This window comes from Podarcis pityusensis (genome assembly GCF_964106645.2).
Source record: "Podarcis pityusensis genome assembly, chromosome: 3".
Classification (NCBI taxonomy): Eukaryota; Metazoa; Chordata; class Lepidosauria; order Squamata; family Lacertidae; genus Podarcis; species Podarcis pityusensis.
The window spans coordinates 752,298-775,014 of NC_138026.1; the positions used below are offsets into that span (position 1 = coordinate 752,298).

The 22,717-nt window shown below is 43.4% G+C and overlaps 2 protein-coding genes and 1 pseudogene across 9 annotated transcripts in view; 1 reads left to right on the forward strand and 2 right to left on the reverse strand.

Moving 5' to 3' along the window:
• The window catches only part of ITSN2 (intersectin 2), a 76,289-nt gene extending 67,829 nt beyond the window's left edge, over positions 1-8,460 (reverse strand). The window contains exons 1-2 of one of the 7 annotated variants that reach the window (XM_080997338.1): positions 8,320-8,460; positions 754-817 (exon numbers count right to left, since the gene is read on the reverse strand). In XM_080997338.1, coding sequence (XP_080853464.1) covers positions 754-781 — 28 coding nt within the window. In that variant the 5' untranslated portion in view covers positions 782-817; positions 8,320-8,460. The other 6 variants (XM_080997342.1, XM_080997337.1, XM_080997341.1 and 3 more) reach the window with 6 other exon arrangements.
• Positions 8,461-8,551: 91 nt separating this feature from the next.
• MRPL19 (mitochondrial ribosomal protein L19) lies at positions 8,552-13,721 on the forward strand. The gene is made up of 6 exons (XM_080997512.1): positions 8,552-8,682; positions 10,076-10,193; positions 10,286-10,404; positions 11,033-11,167; positions 11,974-12,155; positions 13,409-13,721. Exons 1-6 carry the CDS (start codon positions 8,589-8,591, stop codon positions 13,634-13,636), a joined length of 876 nt encoding a protein of 291 aa, XP_080853638.1. The 5' UTR covers positions 8,552-8,588; the 3' UTR covers positions 13,637-13,721.
• Positions 9,570-10,081, reverse strand: LOC308472517 (ATP synthase membrane subunit K, mitochondrial pseudogene; annotated as a pseudogene). Its single transcript has one exon. The product of its transcript is annotated as an ATP synthase membrane subunit K, mitochondrial pseudogene (transcript).
• Positions 13,722-22,717: the final 8,996 nt, after the last annotated feature.

Here is a 22,717-nt window from a genome sequence, read left to right on the forward strand (position 1 = left end):
ACTAATATGTAAATATCAAATCTGTATTCAAAATAAATGCTTTTAGATGAGCAATTTAAATGATGTGAAAAGCATTTATCATGAAATATTATGTCTTTAAAAAATTGATTTTAAGACTGTATTCCTAAACTTATTACTCTTATTCTTATTCTTATTATATTTGTACCCCACCCATCAGACTGGGTTGCCCCAGCCACTCTGGGCGGCTTCCAGCATATATAAAAACACAATAAAATATTAAACATTAACAATTTCCCTACTTACGAGGTTTCTCACTGAACACAGTCGGGCTTAGTTTCTTGTAAACGTGAACAGGATTGCTTTGCACATGTTTTCGGATACTACACTTATTACCTTAAGCAACAGAATGTCTACAAGCCTTTCATAACCTTTTTTGGGGGGTGGGGAGGTACCATTTATGTGACATGGCCTGATAACCAAGGACACAGCTTGCCACTCACAGCTGAAGAGCTCCGAAGGCTGTCACACTGTTCACAGGGGATGTTTCAAGCCTTAAAATACAGTAAAATTAGCAGCTGCTTCAGGCAGCTCATGGTGCCCTCTATAAGCTCCGGCAGAAGGATCATGGAAAACACACAGAACAAAATTCTGTAGGCAAAAGTAGATAGTCTTCAGAAAATTTACCAAAATTCTGAGGCATATCAATCTTAGAATTATTCAATAATACTGTAATATACGAGAAAGACAAAAGATCTTCCTCCTCAGAGGATACCCTACACAAGAGCTCCTTACCATTCATGGCTGTGGGAATGTGAGTCATTCTGCTCTGGAATGGTTCTTCCTAGCTCTCAGCCATCTGCAACATAACAACATTGGACCATGAATAATGCAGCAAGGGCAGGATGTCACTCAGCTCCTGCTAAGCAAAACCAAAGTATACCCCCTTTAGCTAACATGCCTGACAACAAACTATACAGAATTCTATACCACCGATAAAGATGTGGTGGAGTCTCCTTCTTTGGAGGTCTTTAAGCAGAGGCTTGACAACCATATGTCAGGAGTGCTCTGATGGTGTTTCCTGCTTGGCAGGGGGTTGGACTCGATGGCCCTTGTGGTCTCTTCCAACTCTATGATTCTATGATGCTGAATTGACAAGGTGTGGGGAATGGGATTTTTACTGGGTATATGATGTAGCCTGGAAACTGGAAATCTTTCCTTAAACGGAGAATGGGACCAATTGTGGAATGATGAAAAACAGTAAAAGGCGGAGATTAAAACACAAAAGAACAACTTGGAACAAGACTAAATATTGCAACTATATTTCTTTTCAAGGGTTAGCATAAATGAATCAATGTCTCTAAGCTACAATCTATAAACGCCTTATTTTGAAGGTGAGGTAAAGTAAACGTAAAGGACTCCTGGACGGTTAAGTCCAGTCAAAGGTGACTAAGGGAGCCGGCGTTTGTCCACAGCCGGCTTTCCGGGTCATGTGGCCAGCAGGACTAAACCACTTCTGGCACAAGACACTATGACAGAAACCAGAGTGCATAGAAACGCTGTTTACCTTCCCACTGCAGCGATATCTATTTATCTACTTGCACTGGCGCGCTTTCGAACTGCTAGGTCTGCAGGAGCTGGGACAGAGCAACAGGAACTCATTCCATCACGCGGATTCAAACTGCCCACCTTTTGATTAGCAAGCCCAAGAGGCTTGGTGGTTTAGGCCACAGCACCACCCGTGTCCCAGGTGAGGGAGGAATTGGATACAGGAAAAGGAGAAGGTCCAGCAACAACATGACTTCAACTATTCTTGGTTAAGGAGGGCAACCAAGACGATCAAGGGTCTGGACACCAAGTCTCATGAGGATTGGTTGAGTGAGTTGGGTATGTTTAACCTGCAGAATAAGAGACTGGGAGGAGATATGATAGCCATCTTGAAATATCTCAGGGGCTTTCACATGGAAGATGCAAAACACTTGTTTTCTCCTGCTCTAAAGGGTATGACTGGAACCAATGGCTTCAAGCTCCAAGAAAGAAGATTTCAGCTAAACACCATGAAGAACTTTCTGATGGTAAGAGCTGTTAGACAGTGGAACAGACTCTCTTGGGAGATTGTGGACTCTCCTTTCTTGGAGGTTTTTAAGCAGAAGTTAGATGGCCATCTGTTAGGGATGGCCATCCAACTTTAGTCGAGATTCCTGCATTGCAGGGGGTTGAACTAAATCAGTGGTTCCCAATTAGCTAAGTACTTTAGAAAATTTTGCCACCTCTATGGTAGTTTTTGTTATGTGAACGGTGCCACAAACCCCTTGGGGTCCACAGACCACCAACAATGATCCTTGGGATCCCTCCCACCTCTACGATTCTACAATCCTAAACCAAGGTGTTCCCATATGTGGCTGATTTAGCAGAACCCAGTTGTTGCTTTTCTGCTTTGATCTGTAAGCAGAATAGCAATTTCTGCCTTTCCCTTTTCATCAGCCTCAGATACTGAACCATGGCAGGAGGGCTAAGGAACACAGACACCATTCTCCCTCACTGTAGCCTCTGCAGCTGCCATTTAGGGGGAGAAATCTATGTTAATGCGGCAGAATCCAAGACCAGGGAGAAGAGTCGGTGGAAGAAGATTGGAAGAAATTTAAAGACTATTTACAGAAATATTGTAAAATTAATGAATGATAGAATGATGTTGGATAGTAATTAAGCGGTTTCCAGCTGTAATGCTCTAAGAGAATATGAAAAAAGGGTTATAAATGGGTTAAAATCTAATGGTAAGGATTTGCTGAACCAATAAATTGAAGTGGAATACAAAAAAGGGAGGTACCAGGAGGTCCGGGAAACAAGCTAAAGGAAAATAAGTAATAGAAAATATGTGTGTTTTTAACTGTTTTTATTTTGTATTTTTCTCTTTTCTTTTTCATTTTCATTTTCACTGTAATATTTCAAAAAACCTTAATAAATATCTTATAAAAAGAAAAGAAAAGAGAAATCTATGTTAATGAAATGCTATTTGGAAGTGATAGAGCAGATTCCGAGAGAAGGCGGATGCCTAGGAGTTTTTGAAATCAGTTCGAAGGTTACTTCTCAAGCAAACAAATTTTTGACTCTTGAAAGTGATTTATGAAACTTGCAAGAAGTGAGGCAACTTGATTTCATCCAACATAATACTTTGCATCTACTAAAAGAGAGAACACACAGGCAAGAAATTACACACACACACCCCTCGATTCGGAAGAGAACATTATTAGGGAAAAATTGAAAGGATTAATTCAATTGGAACAATAATAGATTAAGAGGGTCAAATCTCTTGAGACATATAGAAGCTACAGTACTAAAACACCAAGTGATGTACATAAGAAATATACCAATAACTGAATCACACGGGAACATTAAATGGCGACACCATGATCTTTCAGACCCTCAGTGGTGCTTCTCATCCTGAGCTATCTCATTGACTGAATGACTACAGCTTCTCTGGCCAAGAGAGTCACAAGATACCACAGGCTTCATATATCCTCTCATCATTGCCATTTGTGGGCTACCAGGACAATGTTGCAGTTGGTGGAGAGGTAACCAAAGAACTGGCCCAGGTTACCGACACCCGGCAGACATAGCACAAATCAACAATGTTTTTCTGGGCTGCATCAACATAAGCACTGTGTCCAGCTCAAGGGAAGTCATAGTACCACCCCTATTCAGTGGTACCTCAGATTACATACGCTTCAGGTTACATACGCTTCAGGTTACAGACTCCGCTAACCCAGAAATAGTGCTTCAGGTTAAGAACTTTGCTTCAGGATGAGAACAGAAATCGGGCTCCGGCGATGCGGTGGCAGCGGGAGGCCCCATTAGTTAAAATTGTGCTTCAGGTTAAGAACAGTTTCAGGTTAAGTACGGACCTCCAGAACGAATTAAGTACTTAACCTGAGGTACCACTGTAATTCCACCTGGAGTCCTGTGTCCAGTTCAGGGCACCACTGTTTAAGAACAATGTGGACAAGCTAGAATGTGCACAGAGGAGTTAGACCATGATGGCCAAGGGTCTGGAAACCAAGCCTTATGAGGATCGGACTCAGTTGGGGGAGTTGGGCATATTTAGCCCAGAGAAGAGAAGGCTAAGAGGTGACATGAAAGCCATCTTCCAATATCTAATGCAGGCTTCCTCAAACTCAGCCCTCCAGATGTTTTGAGACTACAATTCCCATCATCCCTGAACACTGGTCCTGCTAGCTAGGGATCATGTGAGTTGTAGGCCAAAAACATCTGGAGGGCCGAGTTTGAGGAAGCCTGATTTAAAGGTCGGTCACATGGAAGATGGAGCAAGCTTGTTTTCTCCGTAGGACCCAAACCAATGGATTCAGGTTACAAGAAAAGATATTCCGACTCAACATTAGGGAGAACTTCTGACAGTAAGAGCTGTTTAACAGTTGAACAGACTACTTTGGAATGTGATGGCCTCTCCTTCGTTGGAGGTGTTGAAGCAGAGGTTGGATGGCCATCTGAATGTTTAGCTGTAATTTCTGCAGTGCAAGGGATTGGAAGTGATGACCTTCGGGATTCCTTTCAGCTCTACAATTCTATGATTCTGTTATGCTTCTTAAAATCTTAAAACTACGGGGAGTAGCTTTGGGAATTAGTTTTCAGCAATATGTGGATGATAGCCAACTTTCTCTCTTTTTAATTTCATATTGAGGAAACTCTGGATGTTTTGAAGTGGTGTTTTGAGTGCAATAATGGACTGGATGTGAGCTAATAAAATGGAAGCTTAACTTTGGCAAGACAGGCAGGTGACTGGTCAGTAGGACAGCTGAATAGGGAGGAGTGATAGATAAGGTCCACAGCTTAGGAATCCTTGTGGGTCTGTCCTTGGTGCCAGATCCTCACATGGCAACTGTAGCAAGCAGAACTTTGGCTTGTTAAAGCAGATTTGATCACTACCACAGATGCCCTGGTCCAGGGGTAGGCAACCTAAGGCCCATGGGCCACAAACAGCCCATGGGGGTTGTTTTAACTGGCCCACGAACTGAGCTGCCCTCTCGGTGAGTCCCCACACACTGCGCTAAACCGGCACAGCGTGGTCCGGGGGCTCGCTTCTGTGGCGCTGGAAATCGCATCTGCACATGCGCAGATGCCGGAAATCACGGGAACATGAGCAATCCGGCCCGTGGAGGGATCTCCGCTGGAGTGAACTGGCCCAGGCAAGGTAAAGCTTGCCGACCCCTGCCCTGGTCAATTCAAACTGACCAAGTGTAACATATTCTATGTGGGTCTGCCTCTCAAAAGTACTGTATCAGGAAAGTTTAGACAGCAGAACTCTCTTCCTATCCTGTTTTTAGTTTCCATGTTATCCAATGTTAGTCATACTCAGAGTAAACCAATGAAATTAATAGACGGGACAGGATTATTTCAGTGAGTCCACCATGAGTACACAGTCATGGGGAAAAGAAAGTACACCTTCTTTGAATTCTGTGGTTTTACATATCAGGACATAATAACAATCATCTGTTCCTTAGCAGGTCTCAAAATTAGATAAATACAACCTCAAGGTCTATGAGCCCCATAACACCACTGTGCAGGGGTAGCAAGACACCATGACAACGAATCAACAAGGGGTACCACAACTGCACACTCATTGGAAACAAGCCCATGTCTTCCTTGGTAGGTCAATAGAAAAGCACTGAAATAGGATTTCATTTAAATCCCACCATGGGAAAATGTGGAATCAAGGCAAAACTCATGTTTTGGATTCATACTCTGCAACCATCATGCCGGAGACAAAAGAGCGTGGATTGCAGCTTCTGTTACATAGCTATTGTTGTTGCAGCATGCTCAGGTGTGCATGCCATGATTGGTGGGTGGTGCTGTAGTAACCAGGAATACTGTGGACGTTTGCTGATTACTGATGGGTTAATTATAGTTTCTACAGCGCCTATGCAGTTGGCTTTACTATTAGGTACAACTCTGATGTGGCGAGATCATAAGATCACCCTCACCATTTCCTTCATTTTATTATGTTTAAATATGACCTTTTATTGATCTTTATATCTGTTCTCATCGAAGAATAGCATCTTATACGAAGAATACAGTTAAGTACGATTACACAAAATGCAAAAGCCAAAATAGTATTGTATGATTAGTACAAATCGTGTTTCAGCTGTAAAATCTGGAAGATTTGCAAAATGCTAATTCTCATTATGCCTGTTAAGGTTGTTCTATTCATGGAGGGGGGGGTTGAATGATTTACTATTCATTTTTGAGGGAAACAGACACATTCCCCCTTTGTTGGGAAACCTATGACATGCAAGTCATAAGGAACTTTGAATATTAGTACTGTAATGTTGTCTTTCATGTTTCAAAAATAAAGTTTCCAGACCTTTCGGTTGCAGGTGACACTGAAATAACCAATCACTGACACTGAAATGACAGCTGGGGAGGGGGGAGAACCTTTTTGTCCCATCTTTACTGTATTTCTGCATCCTTACAATTTTAAAATGTTATTGCCAGTGTTCTTTTTCTAGAAAAAGTAGTGCTGGAACTCACAACAAATCCATAGTTTTCTTATAATGACAATGGTGGCCACCTGAGAGGTGCTGGAACTGAGTTCTGGCAAGTTCTGGATGAAAAAAAAGCCCTGGATTGCATTCTGAACACTGACAAGACAGGCTCTGTGCACCACAAACCATTATATCCAAGTGTAAACTCAGAACCACAACTTCTTCCCCATATTGTTCATAATCACCTGTAGAAAAGGTGTGAGCTCTACATCAAAAAACATCCCCATGATTGCAAAAATACAAATTTAACTCTTAAAGATCTTCCCTAATATGCACCACACCTTCAGCTACTGTTGATCATCATGATCAATAGGATACAGTCATTCTACTCCTGGCAAATCTCATTTTCTGTTACTACCACCATGGTGGTTTCCATTTTTTAAAAAATAGAATATAATTCTGATGATCTGGTTTGGCAAGGACTTCCAATAATTGACTTTCAGAATCCTTATGCATGCCTCCCTTTATGTTCGACGATACTTTCCAGTCTATACATTTTTAAAATGAGGCTTAATCTCAATAAATAAAAGAAACTTACTGCTTCTTTGAAAATATAAATGCCTGTTTCCTTGCCTTGTTCCCTCGTCTCATTGCCACCCGAGGAAAGATGCCGGAATGAACAGGGCCGCGGTTCCACACATGTGGGAAGCGGGCGACCAGAATATGCTCTTCCTACCGTCGTTCCCCGTCCTTTATCTCACAGGGACCTCCGACCCATTTTAACCGCATTTAAACTGAGGTACCTTTTGTGCCGCGCCGCTCTCGAACACGACAGAAAAGGGCACCTCAATACGAAGCGCGAGAAAGGCCTTCGGGGGCCAGGCCGATGCTTCCAGCTGCCCCAAGCGCCCGGGGGCCGGAGAGCGGCGGCCCAAGCGAAGGCACCGGCGGCCAAGGGAGGCCGCGCAAGACGGGGAGGCGCTCGGCCCTCGGAGGGGCCCTTGGCCGGCGCCCCGAAAGGCGGCCTGCTGCAGCCAGCGAGAGGCAGAGGCCTGGGCGGGCGGGCGCGCAGCCGGCGCCTACCTGTTGCGCTCGCTCGCTCGCTGGCTCCTCTTCCTCCTTCGCCTGCTCCGAGCGAGAGCGCGGCCTCCTGCCTCCCCTTCCTGGCCCGGTCGCTCCTCCTCTGGCTGCGGTGAGGGCTGCGTCAAAACTCCGAAGATGGCGGGAGGGCAGCCCAGGGAGGGAGGGAGGGAGCGGAGCCTGGCCAGGGCCGGCCGGGGGCGGCGGAGCCGGGGCTCGGAGCCCGCTTCGGAAGGCTCCCCTCAAGCACCTGCCGCCAAGGCCGAGCTCTCCCGGCTGCGCCCTGGCAAGCCTCCTTGGCCCGAGACGGCGGCGCCGAGAACCGCCCCCGCCTCGCCTCACAGCCTCAGACCTGTCTGCTCCCCCGGGGGCGCGTGCGCGCAGGGCGAGGGAACGGGCCCATTTCGTGGAACCGGATAGTCGGGTCCTTAGTGGCTCTGGGATCAGGGGGCGACAGGCGAGGCTGGCGGATCTGCTCCAGGCCCCCCTGCCCGCTGGGCGGAGCGGGAGGTCTGCCGGGGGGGGGGGAGCAGGCTGATCCCGCTGGGTCGGACGCGGGCGCCTTGGGTAAAATACTGGGGCGCCCAGCTAAGCAAGGCCGGCTCCCGCGGGGCGAAAAGGCCCCCCTCGCCGAGATTCCAGGCTCCGCCGCCCGGTTTCGTTTGTTCGGAGGTGGCGCGTTTTTGTGTTTCCTATCGCAACCCGCCTTGCGCTCCTCGGGCGAGGGCGGTACAGAAATGTAACAAATAAAGGAAACGCCATAAAAACAGCAGAGAAAAAGGACCTGAGTTGCTGCCCGCTGTTCCGAGTGTGTTTTGCTGGGCTCCCTCCCAGTGGCGATTCCTCGGGCCGCGATGCTCCGTCCCGCCCGAGAGAAAAGCGCGACAGCCGAACTCGGCAACGAGACGAAGGCGGCAGAGGCGCGTCTCTTCGCGAACGAATAGCTCTGTGTTCGCTCTCGGCGCCGAGCAAGGCCGGCCAGGCGCAGCGCGCGGGGGCTCGCGTTTGGATCAAGATTTCTCCCTCTCAGGCTGCCGTTGCCGCGCGCAGCGCATGCGCCGCTCCTGCTGCTGGCGAAAGTGCTTGCCCGCAGCTGTCATGGCAGCCGCTCGCGGGAGGCTCCCGCCTCTGCTCGGCCTGCGATGCAGTAAGTGGCGGGGGGGGGGAGGATAAAAGGGGTTCTGCTCACAAAGCCCGAAGGGGCCAGGAAATTCTCGAGGGTCGCTTCAAAGAAGTTGCTGAAGGAGCCGCTGCCGACGCCTCGGCCACGTGCCCGGGGGCTCGGGGGGCGACAGCGGCGCTTTAAGCACCTCGGCCTCCCCCGCCGCCGCCGCCGCCGCCGGTCACTCTGGGAACTGTACTTGGTTAAGGATGCTGAGAGTTCCCCCCTTGGAAACTGGGAATTGTTGTGACTCTGCGAGGAAAACGGGGGCCTCTTAACAGCTCTCACCCCCCCTTAACTACAGCTGCCAGAATTCTGGAGGGGGGGCGTATCATGGTGGCTTAAGCATAGGGTGTGAATGTGACCCTCGTCTATATGCAATCCCAGGCAAACTTAAGCACAACTCAAATTGATCTTTTCTTTTTCTTTTTTTGTAATGAAAGCTACAATTTGCTTTTGGAACAGAATTCAGAATAACATTTATCCTAGAGATACAGTCATACCTGAGGATGTATCCATAATTTCTCAGCACAGATTGAAAGGGCTCCCTAATTGAATTGTGCACACTAGAACTCTTCATGTTGTTTATACAGTCATACCTCGGGTTAAAGACACTTCAGGTTGAGTGTTTTCAGGTTGTGCCCCGCGGCGACCCGGAAGTAACGGAATGGGTTACTTCTGGGTTTCGCCGCATGCACAGACGCTCAAAATGACGTCATGCACATGCATAGAAGCGGTGCATCGCGACACACGCAGACGCGGGTTGCGTTCTGCTCAGGATGCGAACGGGGCTCTGGAATGGATCCCATTCGCATCCAGAGGTACCACTGTATGTAGAACAGAGTGGCAATGTGTACAGATGACAAACTTCATCATTGTTCATGATATATTGAAGTGTACATCAACTTCTACTAGTTATATTACGTGCATGGTCCAGTGTCAACATGTCAACCCATCTTATTTCTGTGTCATGGCTGGAGTTTTCTTCTTAGGCCTCAGTTTAAAATACAGGATGATACTTGCAAGCATGGCATATGTAGCTATAACATAATTTATTCTGCCTGTTATGGTGTAGGTACTGAAGTATTTCCGAAACCTTGTGAATTGGTGTTTTGACCCAGCATTGTGCCCTTCCATCACTACTAGTCCAAATGTTTCTCAAATGCGATTAAACACAGATATCTCCTCAACAGGTGGATTGATTTTACACTGCAAATCTGCTTTCTCCTCCCACCATTCAATCAAATTGATCTTTTCTTTTTAAAAAAGTGTAGCACAAAAGATGTAGCACACGACTGTTTTGCTGTAATGCAAAAAGGATCATGGAAGCTGAATGATTTATTTCCAGCCACGTTGTAACCAAATTTGTCTGTTAAAGGGAACCTTTCTTTCTCGGTTGGACACCTCAAGTCTAAAGATGGAGAACCAGCAAAATTTAAGCCACCTCCCAAGCCAGTCATTGTTGATGAATCAAAAACCCAAACAACAGAGACACGGTAACAAATTTTAAATTTTATGTTCAGCTGTGTCTCATTTGTTATGTATTATAATAGCAAGTTACCATTTGCATTATTTATGTTTCTGACAGATTCTTGAGTCCTGAATTCATCCCTCCTCGGCAGAGAACAAATCCTTTCAAGTTCTACCTTGAAAGAAGCGACATGATACAGAGGAGAAAAGTAATGAATATTCCGGAGTTCTATGTTGGTCAGTTATGTCTAAAGTGGAACTTTCATAATATTGTGTTGGATATATTACCAAAAATAATGAATTCAATACCAATGCCATTTTATCTTCAATTTAAAAGACATTCCCAAATATTTTAACAAAACAACTGTTGCGTCTTGTGGAATTCTGTACTTGGCCATTGAGACTATCAGTCAGTTTGAATTTTCCGGAAGGGGATAATTAATGGTCACTTAATTACATTACATACATCTCCCCTGGCATGGTGCAGAGTATTTGTCCCTGTTGTTTTCCTGAGCACATTTTAGTGGGGAAAAGATGAAAAGGGAAGCTATAGGATAGCTTTAGAAATTAGAAAACTTTGCCTCACTCATCATTCCACATCACAGTAGAGCTGTATGATTGTGTGTACTATTGAAACAATAATTTGAATGTTTACAAAGCAACCATTCCATTATGCCAAAAACAGTCAACATGCAAAAGAAGCTATATGGAACTAATCTTTATTGCCTAATATCAAATCATGTACCAAGGTAAATAATAATAAATGCCATGCTCGTTAATGAACTAAAAACTAAGTTTGGTTTTTATTATCCTTTCTGCCTCTGTTGTTGAGTGTCTAGGCTTTAAATGGTTTCTTTTCTTGCAGGAAGTATACTTTCTGTTTCTGCCGCAGATCCCCATGCTAGTGGGAAAAGCAGCACTTTTGTAGGACTTTGTATTCAGCGATCAGGAAAAGGACTTGGTGCAACCTTCATACTTCGCAATATAATAGAAGGACAAGGTGGGTGCATACTTTAATGTTCATTGTTTTCCAGCTGAGGGAAGTGCTGGAAACCCAGCAATGGCTTTAGTGGCTTTTCATAACATTATGTGGATATGATGAAAATATATTCCATATAGGGTAACTGTTGGATGTCCTTAAGCCAGGTTCAAACAATTAAAATAATGTTACCAAGAACTACTTAAGTTGGCATGAGGTTGCATGCAGGAAAACACTGGATTTTTTAGTTAAAAAAATCTGCATTGTATTGCATATCCATTCTATTACCTGAAGTGTTAGGAACACTTTTTATTCTTGACAATCTAGTTAACTCTCCATTCTAAAGGTAAAGGTAAAGGGACCCCTGACCATTAGGTCCAGTCGTGACCGACTCTGGGGTTGCGGCGCTCATCTCACTTTATTGGCCGAGGGAGCCGGCGTACAGCTTCCGGGTCATGTGGCCAGCATGACTAAGCCGCTTCTGGCGAACCAGAGTTGCGTACGGAAACGCCATTTACCTTCCCACCTATTTATCTACTTGCACTTGACGTGCTTTGAACTGCTAGGTTGGCAGGAGCAGGGACTGAACAACGGGAGCTCACCCCATCACGGGGATTCGAACCGCTGACCTTCTGCTTGGCAAGTCCTAGGCTCTGTGGTTTAACCCACAGCGCCACCCACGTCCCTCCATTCTACCAGCCCCCAAATGTTGTATAACTCCAAATATTGTTTATTCTTCTGCCAACAAAAATTGGTTCATAACAAAGAGAGTACTGTCACCTATTTTTATAATGTCGTTTTCTGTATTTATCAATTTTCCATTTAAGGTATTGAAATTTGCTATGAACTATACAATCCTCTAATCCAAGAGATCAAGGTTCTGAAACTGGAGAAAAGATTGGATGATAACCTGATGTATTTACGAGATGCCCTTCCAGAGTACAGCACTGTTGATGTTAACATGAAGGCTGTCCCACTTTCAGCTGTGGAAGAAGTTCCTGTCAACAAGGTAGCAGCAAGGAATAACTGGTGTTTGTGACTGGCAACTAGTTATTCTGAAACATCATTTTGTAATATGAAGTTGTCGCATTGTACTATTCATTTGTTTTGGTGTTGTGATAGTGGTAGAGGCCCCCATGGGAATGGCTTTCTGCCCTTTCGTCATTACATTACTTGAGATGGCTTAGCTCCTTTAGAGCTCAAACCTAGCAGAAAAGATGTGTTTTCTTCTTGCTAGCAAGCAATGGCACATTAGAGCTCCAATGAACTCCTGAGCAGTCTGAAATGGTTACCTTTAGATGTTGATTGGCGTTCTAACACAGCAGAATAGTTGAAGTATAGGGTTCTTAACTCCTTGTCATCAAGCTTGGATATTGCAGTTGAGCTCTATGGTTAATTGCTATCAGTAGGCAGTTCTATAATATATATTTTTAGTTGCTGTCTTTGCTACTATCCTTAATTAGTTTCTGTCCTCTACATCTCCATTCTGCTATAGCCGTTATTGAAGGCAACCATGATAAACACCTGCAGGTCTTCAAGTAGGCCATAGCAAAATAAAGAAGATGTTATTTTATGTACACTGACATGGCTAGGGCAAAGATGGGAATTGTACCTAAAACGTAGTTCCCAAAAAATATTGCTAAGTGCTAAAATGTCATAAGAATTTGAGCATAACTGGCACCAAACTGAGAAAGAAACCCAGTGGGCAGTCCAGGGGATCATTGGAAGTATCCGTGCATACAGCATTGCTATGCCAAGCAGGTATAAATGGGATGTCATTAAAGGTCCATAGAGTAAAAAAGGTAAAGGACCCCTGGACAGTTAATTCCAGTTAAAGGCAACTATGGGGTTGCAGCGCTCATCTCGCTTCAGGCTGATGGAGCCAGCATTTGTCTGCAGACAGCTTTCCCGGTCATGTGGCCAGCATGACTAAACCGCTTCTGGTGTAATGGAACACCGTGATGGAAACCAGAGTGCATTGAAATGCCATTTACCTTCCCACCGCAGTGGTACCTATTTATCTATTTGCACTGGCATGCTTTCAAACTGCTAGGTTGGCAGGAACTGGGCAGAGCAACGGGGGCTCACCCCGTCACAGGGATTTGAACCACCGACCTTCCGATCAGCAAGCCCAAGAGGCTTGGTGGTTTAAACCACAGCATCACCCTCATCCCTGGTCCATTGAATACATATAACTGAAAGAAAAATACTCACTGAATATCAAATATATGATCTGACATACATTTCTTTCTATTATGCTAGATGAAAGTCCGAATGAAACCGAAACCATGGTCAAAACGCTGGGAACATCCAAAGTTCAATATCCAGGGCATTAATTTTGACTTGTATCTTAATGAAAGACACAAAGCGAAAGTAGAAAAATGGCAAATGCCTTGGAATGAATTTGATATGCTGAAAAAGTATGATACATTAGAAATTGAGAAGAAAATCTGGGAAGAAGTGAATGAAGAGCTGAAAAAAACGGTATAGAAATTGTGGAAAACTACATGTAAAGACTACCACCATTAATTTTAGCATTTTTTATGTTGAATAATAAACACCCGTATGAACTGTTTTCAAACTGTTAGTTTTTTCCAGTGTCAGCTGTATATTCAAAGCACAAACTATTGCTATTTGCTTTATATTCTTCAATAAATTCATTTTGTGTTTAATAAGATGATCAAGAAAATACTTGTAGGGCATGCAGAATACCTTTTTATCTATGATCATAGGAAACTGGAATTGAGTTAGATGTAGAACTCCCAATTTACGAACAGTGGATGTGTCTACTAACTTCTATGAGGTTTAGATGGAACTATGAAAAAGCCAATAGAATGTCAACACTGATAGCAGTTGTTGTTTAGTCGTGTCCGACTCTTCGTGACCCCCATGGACCAGAGCACGCCAGGCACTCCTGTCTTCTACTGCCTCCCGCAGTTTGGTCAAACTCAAGTTGGTAGCTTCGAGAACACTATCCAACCATCTCATCCTCTGTCTTCCCCTTCTCCTTGTGCCCTCCATCTTTCCCAACATCAGGGTCTTTTCCAGGGAGTCTTCTCTTCTCATGAGGGGGCCAAAGTATTGGAGCCTCAGCTTCAGGATCTGTCCTTCCAGTGAGCACTCAGGGCTGATTTCCTTAAGAATGGATAGGATTGATCTTCTTTCAGTCCATGGGACTCTCAAGAGTCTCCTCAGAGCCACTGTCATACAAAACAGAGGTTCTGTGCTCATATAAGAGAAGATGTTTTTAATACATTGCATATATTAGAACACAACTTCCCATGGGGGCACAGCTATTGTCAGAAACCACACTGCGGAATCTCGTGTAATTTGCATGTGCATGAAGCTGCAAGGAAGCTTAACTATTTCACAATTGTATACCAAAAGGAAATTGCAAAATACTGTAGTAAAGGAGGGATGAGCAGCTGTTTTTGTGAGTAAGCAAATTAAAGCACAGGAGGAGGAGAAATAAATGGACACTGGGTTAACTTTAATATGTATAATTTAATATACACTAAAAAACTATACAAAAATAAAACCAAGTTTTAACCTACCCTATAATTTTATAGAATAACGTATTTATCAATTTGAGTATTAACAGAGGCAACTAAAAAGGTCATGTCAATTTTCATAAATTTTTATAGTGGAGTTACTGAAGTTAACTACAGTGTTACATACACTTTGTATTTTATCTCTTTCAAAGTACTGTACAGGGATATTTTACCAAAGTAGCATTTTTGGTATAGTTCACTTAGTAGCTTCTATCTCCCATATAATCCTTGCCATTAAATTGTTGTTATAGGTGGCATGTAACACAAAATCTGCTTGGTGTTTGAAGCCACTAAAACTGGAATTGGGCAGTCAGGAGAACCTCACTATCCAAATGCAAATTCTGCATTCTCGCTGCTCTTGCCCATCATGATTAATAACACCCAATATGAGGGGAATTGGACAGGCGGAACCAGGAGGTAGTGAACTCCTTGCTAAGGGGACAGCCCTGGTACCTCAAAGGACTTTGTCTTCTAAGAGGGCAATCAACATGCAATTGCTGCGGGTAAAGCTGCCTGCAACCTTCAGCAAGATGGCAAACATTGCACAGGAACCGCAGGCGACTGCAGCTGTTCCCTCCCCCTCCATCTTGAGAACGTGTCGTTGGGGGTGGCTACAGCGGTCCTCCATCATAAAAAGCGTGACTCAAAGAAGTAGGAGGCCCAGGGTTCTCTCTGATTGTTTAGAAATACACAATCGCTTTGAGGTCCTCTCCCCTAGCATGGAAGACAAAGAGCAGACTCCATTTGAGGATCTCTCCCTCATTACAGTCGATCAGGTATATGAAGACGAGCAGCAAAGTCAGTCCTCAGGGAATGTGCAGGCGACCTTGGAACGGACAGCTCACGGAAGGACCCCGAACAAACCTAAGAGGAGGCGTGTAGTGGTGATAGGGGATTCCCTACTGAGGGGAACAGAAGCAGTGATCTGTGGGCCTGACAAGATGTCTCGGGAAGTGTGCTGTCTCCCCGGGGCTAAGATCCAAGATGTAACTGAACGACCGCAAGGAATCATAAAACCCACTGACAAATACCCCCTCCTCTTGGTTCATGTGGGAACCAATGACACTGCAAGCAATAGCCTCCAGAAGATCAAAAGAGACTACGAGGCTCTGGGCAGGAAATTGAAGCAATTAAATGCACAAATTGTCATCTCATCTGTCCTCCCAGTTGAACGACGTGGCCCAGGGAGAGAGGGAAAAATAGTGGAAGTGAACAGCTGGCTTCGCAAATGGTGTAAACAGGAACGGTTTGGATTCTTAGATCACGGACTGCAGTTTCTTGAAGATGGACTTCTGGCAAGCGATGGGCTGCACCTCAAAACGGTTGGGAGAAATGTTTTTGCCAAAAATCTCAGAAACCTCATCAGGAGGGCTTTAAACTGACTAATGTGGGGGAGGGAGACAGTGCTTCTGAAGGTAGGAGTCTATCAATTGATGAAGATGATCATCCAAATGTCATAGACCAAATGGAGCAAACAGCACACAGACCTAGTGGTGGGAGGAAAAAATTCTTAAATAAGAGTCACGGGGGAATGATTAATGGACTTCAATGTCTGTACACTAATGCACAAAGCATGGGAAATAAACAAGATGAGCTTGAGCTCTTGGTACAACAAACTAAATATGACATAATAGGCATCACTGAAACCTGGTGGGATAAGTCCCACGACTGGAATGTAATAATGGAGGGATACAATCTATTTTAGAGAAACAGACCAGACAAGAAAGGAGGAGGAGTGGCGTTATATGTCAGGGATGTGTATACCTGTGAAGAGATCCAAGATTTAGAACCTCAAAGCCAAAGTGAGAGCATTTGGGTCAAAATTAAGGGAGAGAAGAATAACAGTGACCTCATTGTGGGAGTTTACTATAGGTCCCCAAGCCAAACGGAGGACATAGATGATGCCTTCCTGGAACAGATGGCCAAGCATGCAAAAGGAAGGGAGATAGTAGTAATGGGGGACTTCAATTACCCAGATATTTGTTGGATGTCAAACTCAGCCAAGAGCATAAGGTCAAACAGATTCCTCACTGGCCTTGCAGACAACTTCATTGTCCAGAAAGTGGGAGAAGCAACAAGAGGAACAGCCATTTTAGATCTGGTCCTAACCAATGTTGATGACCTGGTTAGTGGGGTAGAAGTGGAAGGATCATTAGGCACGAGTGATCATGCTCTTCTGAAGTTTACTATACAGCGGAAAGGAGCAGCCAAGCATACTAGGACTCAATTTCTTGACTTTAAGAAAGCCGACTTCATAAAACTTAGGGCAGTGCTGGGTGAGATCCCATGGACAGTAATACTAAAAGGAAAGGGAGTTCATGATGGCTGGGAGTTTGTTATGAGGGAGATAGTAAAAGCACAACTTCAGGCAATACCAATGAGACGGAAACATGGAAGGTGCCTAAAGAAGCCAGGGTGGCTATCTAAAGAACTTTTAACTGAGTTAAGATTAAAAAAGGACGTGTACAAAAAATGGAAAAGGGGGGAAACCACCAAAGAGGAATTCAAACAAATAGCCAGCACGTGTAGACACAAAGTCAGAAAAGCTAAAGCACAGAATGAACTCAGGCTTGCTAGAGAGGTTAAAAGCAACAAAAAGGGCTTTTATGGGTATGTTCGTAGCAAAAGGAAGAACAAAGAAACAGTGGGGTCACTCAGAGGAGAAGATGGTGAAATGCAAACAGGGGACACAGAAAGGGCTGAACTCCTCAATGCCTTCTTTGCCTCAGTCTTCTCCGATAAAGAAAACAATGCCCGACCTGAAGAATTTGGAGCAAATGATTCAGCAGAGGAAACACAACCCAGAATAACTAAGGAGATAGTACAAGAATACTTGGCTAGTTTAGATGTATTCAAGTCTCCAGGGCCAGACGAACTGCATCCAAGAGTATTAAAAGAACTGGCAGATGTGATCTCAGAACCACTGGCAGTCATCTTTGAGAATTCCTGGAGAAAAGGCGAAGTCCCGGCAGACTGGAGGAGGGCAAATGTTGTCCCTATTTTCAAAAAGGGGAAAAAAGAGGACCCAAATAATTACCGCTCAGTCAGTCTGACATCAATACCAGGGAAGATTCTGGAGCAGATCATTAAGCAAACAGTCTGTGAGTACCTAGAAAGGAATGCTGTGATCACCAATAGTCAGCATGGATTTCTGAAAAATAAGTCATGTCAGACTAACCTGATCTCGTTTTTTGACAGAATTACAAGCCTGGTAGATGAAGGGAACCCAGTGGATGTAGCCTACCTTGATTTCAGCAAGGCATTTGACAAGGTGCCCCATGATATTCTTGTAAAGAAGCTGGTAAAATGCGGTCTTGACTATGCTACCACTCAGTGGATTTGTAACTGGCTGACTGACCGAACCCAAAGGGTGCTCATCAATGGTTCCTCTTCATCCTGGAGAAGAGTGACTAGTGGGGTGCCACAGGGTTCTGTCTTGGGCCCGGTCTTATTCAACATCTTTATCAACGACTTGGATGATGGACTCAAGGGCATCCTGATCAAATTTGCAGATGACACCAAACTGGGAGGGGTGGCTAACACCCCAGAGGACAGGATCACACTTCAAAACGACCTTGACAGATTAAAGAACTGGACAAAAACAAACAAGATGAATTTTAACAGGGAGAAATGTAAAGTATTGCACTTGGGCAAAAAAAAATGAGAGGCACAAATACAAGATGGGTGACACCTGGCTTGAGAGCAGTACATGTGAAAAGGATCTAGGAGTCTTGGTTGACCACAAACTTGACATGAGCCAACAGTGTGACGTGGCAGCTAAAAAAGCCAATGCAATTCTGGGCTGCATCAATAGGAGTATAGCATCTAGATCAAGGGAAGTAATAGTGCCACTGTATTCTGCTCTGGTCAGACCTCACCTGGAGTACTGTGTCCAGTTCTGGGCACCACAGTTCAAAAAGGACACTGACAAACTGGAACGTGTCCAGAGGAGGGGAACCAAAATGGTCAAAGGCCTAGAAACGATGCCTTCTGAGGAACGGCTAAGGGAGCTGGGCATGTTTAGCCTGAAGAAGAGGAGGTTAAGGGGTGATATGATAGCCATGTTCCAATATATAAAAGGATGTCACATAGAGGAGGGAGAAAGGTTGTTTTCTGCTGCTCCAGAGAAGCGGACACGGAGCAATGGATCCAAACTACAAGAACAAATTCTGGTCGTGGGATTGACCTTGGGCCTTATCTAGAGTGTTATGACAAATGGAAAAGAGAAAATAGATTTGCTTCAGGAAAAAACAACGAGGTCTGGTAGATCATTTCGCCCAGACGTTGGGCTGCAGCGAAGAGCATCAACATCTGGCCCTTCTGGCCCTTCTGGCCCTTCTGGCTTACCAACAGGGGCTGCATTGGTACAATCTAAACCCAAAGGAATGGCATCCGAAGATGCTTTAGCTCAGGCACTGGGTAAAATTAATGAATCTCTGGAAAAAATAAGTAAACAAGTAGCTGAAGCATCAGTTAAAATTGATCAAAATACCACAAGTATTAACAATTTGGGACAGAAGGTAAATACTAACACAGAAACCATTGAGAAATTGCTACAGGAATCTACTTCAACCCGAAAGACAGCTGAAGAAGCAAAGGAAATAGCAGTTGCGGTAGAAGAGAAGATACCACCGATACACAAGCAACTTGAAGACCACAGGTCAATATTGTCTATGATTGAACTGAAGGAGAAACAAACAAATTTGAGGATCAGGGCCGTACCTGAACTTGAGAAAGACAACTTGACTGACTTCCTTACCCAGGAATTTGCAGACTTTTGGAATCCAGACTTGGAGAAGGACAACTTTAAGATAGTGAGCGCTTTCAGGCTTGGAAGAGGAGGGAAGAAGAACAGGGTGAGAGACTGTTTGATCACCCTCCGAACAAAAGAGGAGAGAGACAAAATCTTGAGTCTGCACTTCCAGAAGACTTTTGAAATACATCAGTCAAAGGTGGAGATATTTAAGGACATTCCGAAATATCTTCTGGACCTTAGATCCAATTATAGAGATTTGGTAGCCCTATTGAGAAGCAACAAAATCATCTTTAGGTGGGAATTCCCCCAAGGCCTTTCCTTTAGTTTCAAAGGAAGAAAGATAAAAATAAGATCAGAGGACGACAAAGAAAGATTTTTGAGAGACCACGGAGAAGACCTGCAGAAAGAAGCTGGAGAAGAGTCAAGAATACTAGAAAGAGGAACTTTAGACATACCAAGATTACCTTTTGAATTAAAAGACCGCCTGGAGAAGGTGATACCACCGACAGAACAGGAACAGGCACTTGGTGCAGTTGGAGGAGAAGTAAAGTAACTACATCATGGCTCTGCAACTATTAAGCTGGAATTGTAATGGTCTCAACTCCCCTCAGAAAAGGAAATCTGTGTTTCATTTATTAAAAAAGGAACAATTGGACTTGATTTGCTTACAGGAAACACATGTAACAAGATTAAACAGGAAAGTATTGATCAACAAAAGACTGGGCCAGGAATTTATTTCTTCAGACAAAGTTAAAAAAAGAGGAGTAGTGATTTATGCAAAGGAGAGACTATTACTGAAATTTATCTTCAAAGATGACCAAGGAAGATTTGTGGCAATTGAAATTCAAATACAAGGAGAGAAATTCTTAATAGTATGAGTTTATGCACCAAATGAGGGGAAATCTGAATTCTTTAAAAAGTTGCATGAGACCTTGATGGACTATTTGGACTATAATGTGATTTTGATGGGAGATATGAATGGAGTGGTATCTACACATATGGACAAGGCACAAAGACAGGTAGTCACTAAGGATGGTAGACTACCGAAAACCTTTTTTGAGATGACAGACAACTTGGACTTAGTTGATATCTGGAGAACAAAGAATCCCTTGGCTAGAGAGGGAATTTTCTTCTCTGAAGCCAAAATGACATGGACAAGAATTGACCAAATATGGGTAACTAGAGGAATGGCACCAAAGACAAGAAAAGTGGAAATCTGCCCAAAAACCTGCTCCGACCATAATGCTGTGAAGATGGAGATGAAACTAACACCAACTGGCTCCTTCAGATGGAGGATGAATGACACCTTATTTAGAGATGAAGAAGTGACTAAGAAGGCCCAAAAAACCTTGAGAGACTATTTTGAGACAAATATGAACACTAATGTCGAAAAAAGAATAATCTGGGACGCAAGCAAAGCTGTTATGAGAGGGTTCTTGATACAACAGAATGCAATAAAGAAGAGAATTCAAAATGAGAAGAAAGATAAAATATTGGAGAAAATAAAGGAAAGTGAAAAGAAATTGAGAGCAAAACCAAAGTCGCAAGAGATCTTGAGAGAAATAAAGTTATATCAAGTACAATACATGAAAATGATGAATCAGGAGACAGAATGGAAAATTAAACAAATGAGACAAAAGACATTTGAGTCGGCTAATAAATGTGGGAAATTGTTGGCTTGGCAAATGAAAAAAAGAAAAAAACTAAATACTGTCACAAATTTAGAAGTGGAAGGAAGGAATATACAGAACCCAGTTGAGATTAGAAATTGTTTCCAGAGGTATTTTAAACAACTATATACACAAGGGCCACAGAAAGAAATTGATGTAGACCAATTTTTGAAAACAAATGGATTACAAAAAATCTCTCAAGAAAATAAATTAATGCTGAACTATAAAATAACTGAACAGGAGGTAGAAGGTGCCATTCAGAATATGCAACTAGGTAAATCTCCAGGACCGGATGGACTGACTTCTAGATACTACAGATCCTTGAAGGAATGGCTAGTACAACCTTTAAAGGAAGTCTGTAACAAAATAATGGGTGGGAAAAGGGCACCAGAGTCGTGGAAAGAAGCGTATATTACACTTGTACCGAAAATAGAGACTGAAAAGACCCAGCTTAAGAACTACCGCCCCATATCACTGCTCAATGTGGATTACAAAATCTTTGCAGACATTTTGGCTAAAAGACTAAAAAGAGTCCTAATGGAAGAGATACATAAAGATCAAGCAGGCTTTCTCCCGGGTAGACATTTGTCTGACAATGTGAGAAACATAATCAATATTTTAGAAAAACTACAAGTGAATATAAATACTAAGGCAGTTTTGATATTTGTGGACGCGGAGAAAGCCTTTGACAATATTTCTTGGAGTTTCATGAAGAAGAACCTACAGGGGATGGGGGGTAGGGTTAGGGTTGCACGGTATAAGTGCAATTTATTCAGAACAAAAGGCTAAATTAATTGTAAATAACGTGGTGACGGAGGAATTTAAGATAGAAAAAGGGACACGACAAGGTTGCCCAATCTCCCTATTGCTATTTATATCGGTCCTGGAGGTCCTGCTGAACATGATTAGAAGGGACCAATTGGTTAAAGGTATACAAGTCGGAGCTAAACAGTACAAGTTGAGAGCATTTGCAGATGACTTAGTATTGACATTGCAGGAGCCAGAATCTAGTACTAAAAGGGTTTTAGAACTGATTCAAGAATTTGGTCAGGTTGCAGGATTTAAATTGAATAAGTTAAAAACAAAGGTCTTAGAGAAAAACTTAACTGTGATTGAGAAAGAGAGGTTTCAGAATGAGACAGGTTTAACAGTGGTTAAGAAAGTGAAATACCTGGGGATTAACATGACAGCAAAAAATGGGAATCTATTTAAAGACAATTATGAAAAATGCTGGGCTGAAGTGAAAAAAGACTTAGAAATTTGGTCAAATTTGAAGCTTTCACTGCTAGGCCGTATTGCTGCGATAAAAATGAATGTATTGCCTAGAATGTTATTTCTCTTTCAAACATTGCAAATTTTGGACAAAATGGATTGCCTCAAGAGGTGGCAGAGAGATATCTCTAGATTTGTCTGGCAGGGCAAGAAGCCTAGAATAAAATTTAAAATACTAACGGATGCAAAGGAAAGAGGTGGATTTGCCCTGCCAGACCTTAAACTTTATTATGAATCAGCAGTTTTTTGCTGGCTGAAAGAATGGCTGCTTCTTGAAAACACAGACATTTTGGACTTAGAAGGTTTTAATAATGTATTTGGA

Coding starts and splice junctions, on each gene's coding strand:
- MRPL19 (XM_080997512.1), top strand. CDS start 8,589: ATGCGCCGCTCCTGCTGCTGGCGAAAGTGCTTGCCCGCAGCTGTCATG. Junction 10,194..10,285: donor ACCCAAACAACAGAGACACG/GTAACAAATTTT, acceptor TGTTTCTGACAG/ATTCTTGAGTCCTGAATTCA. Junction 10,405..11,032: donor TATTCCGGAGTTCTATGTTG/GTCAGTTATGTC, acceptor CTTTTCTTGCAG/GAAGTATACTTTCTGTTTCT.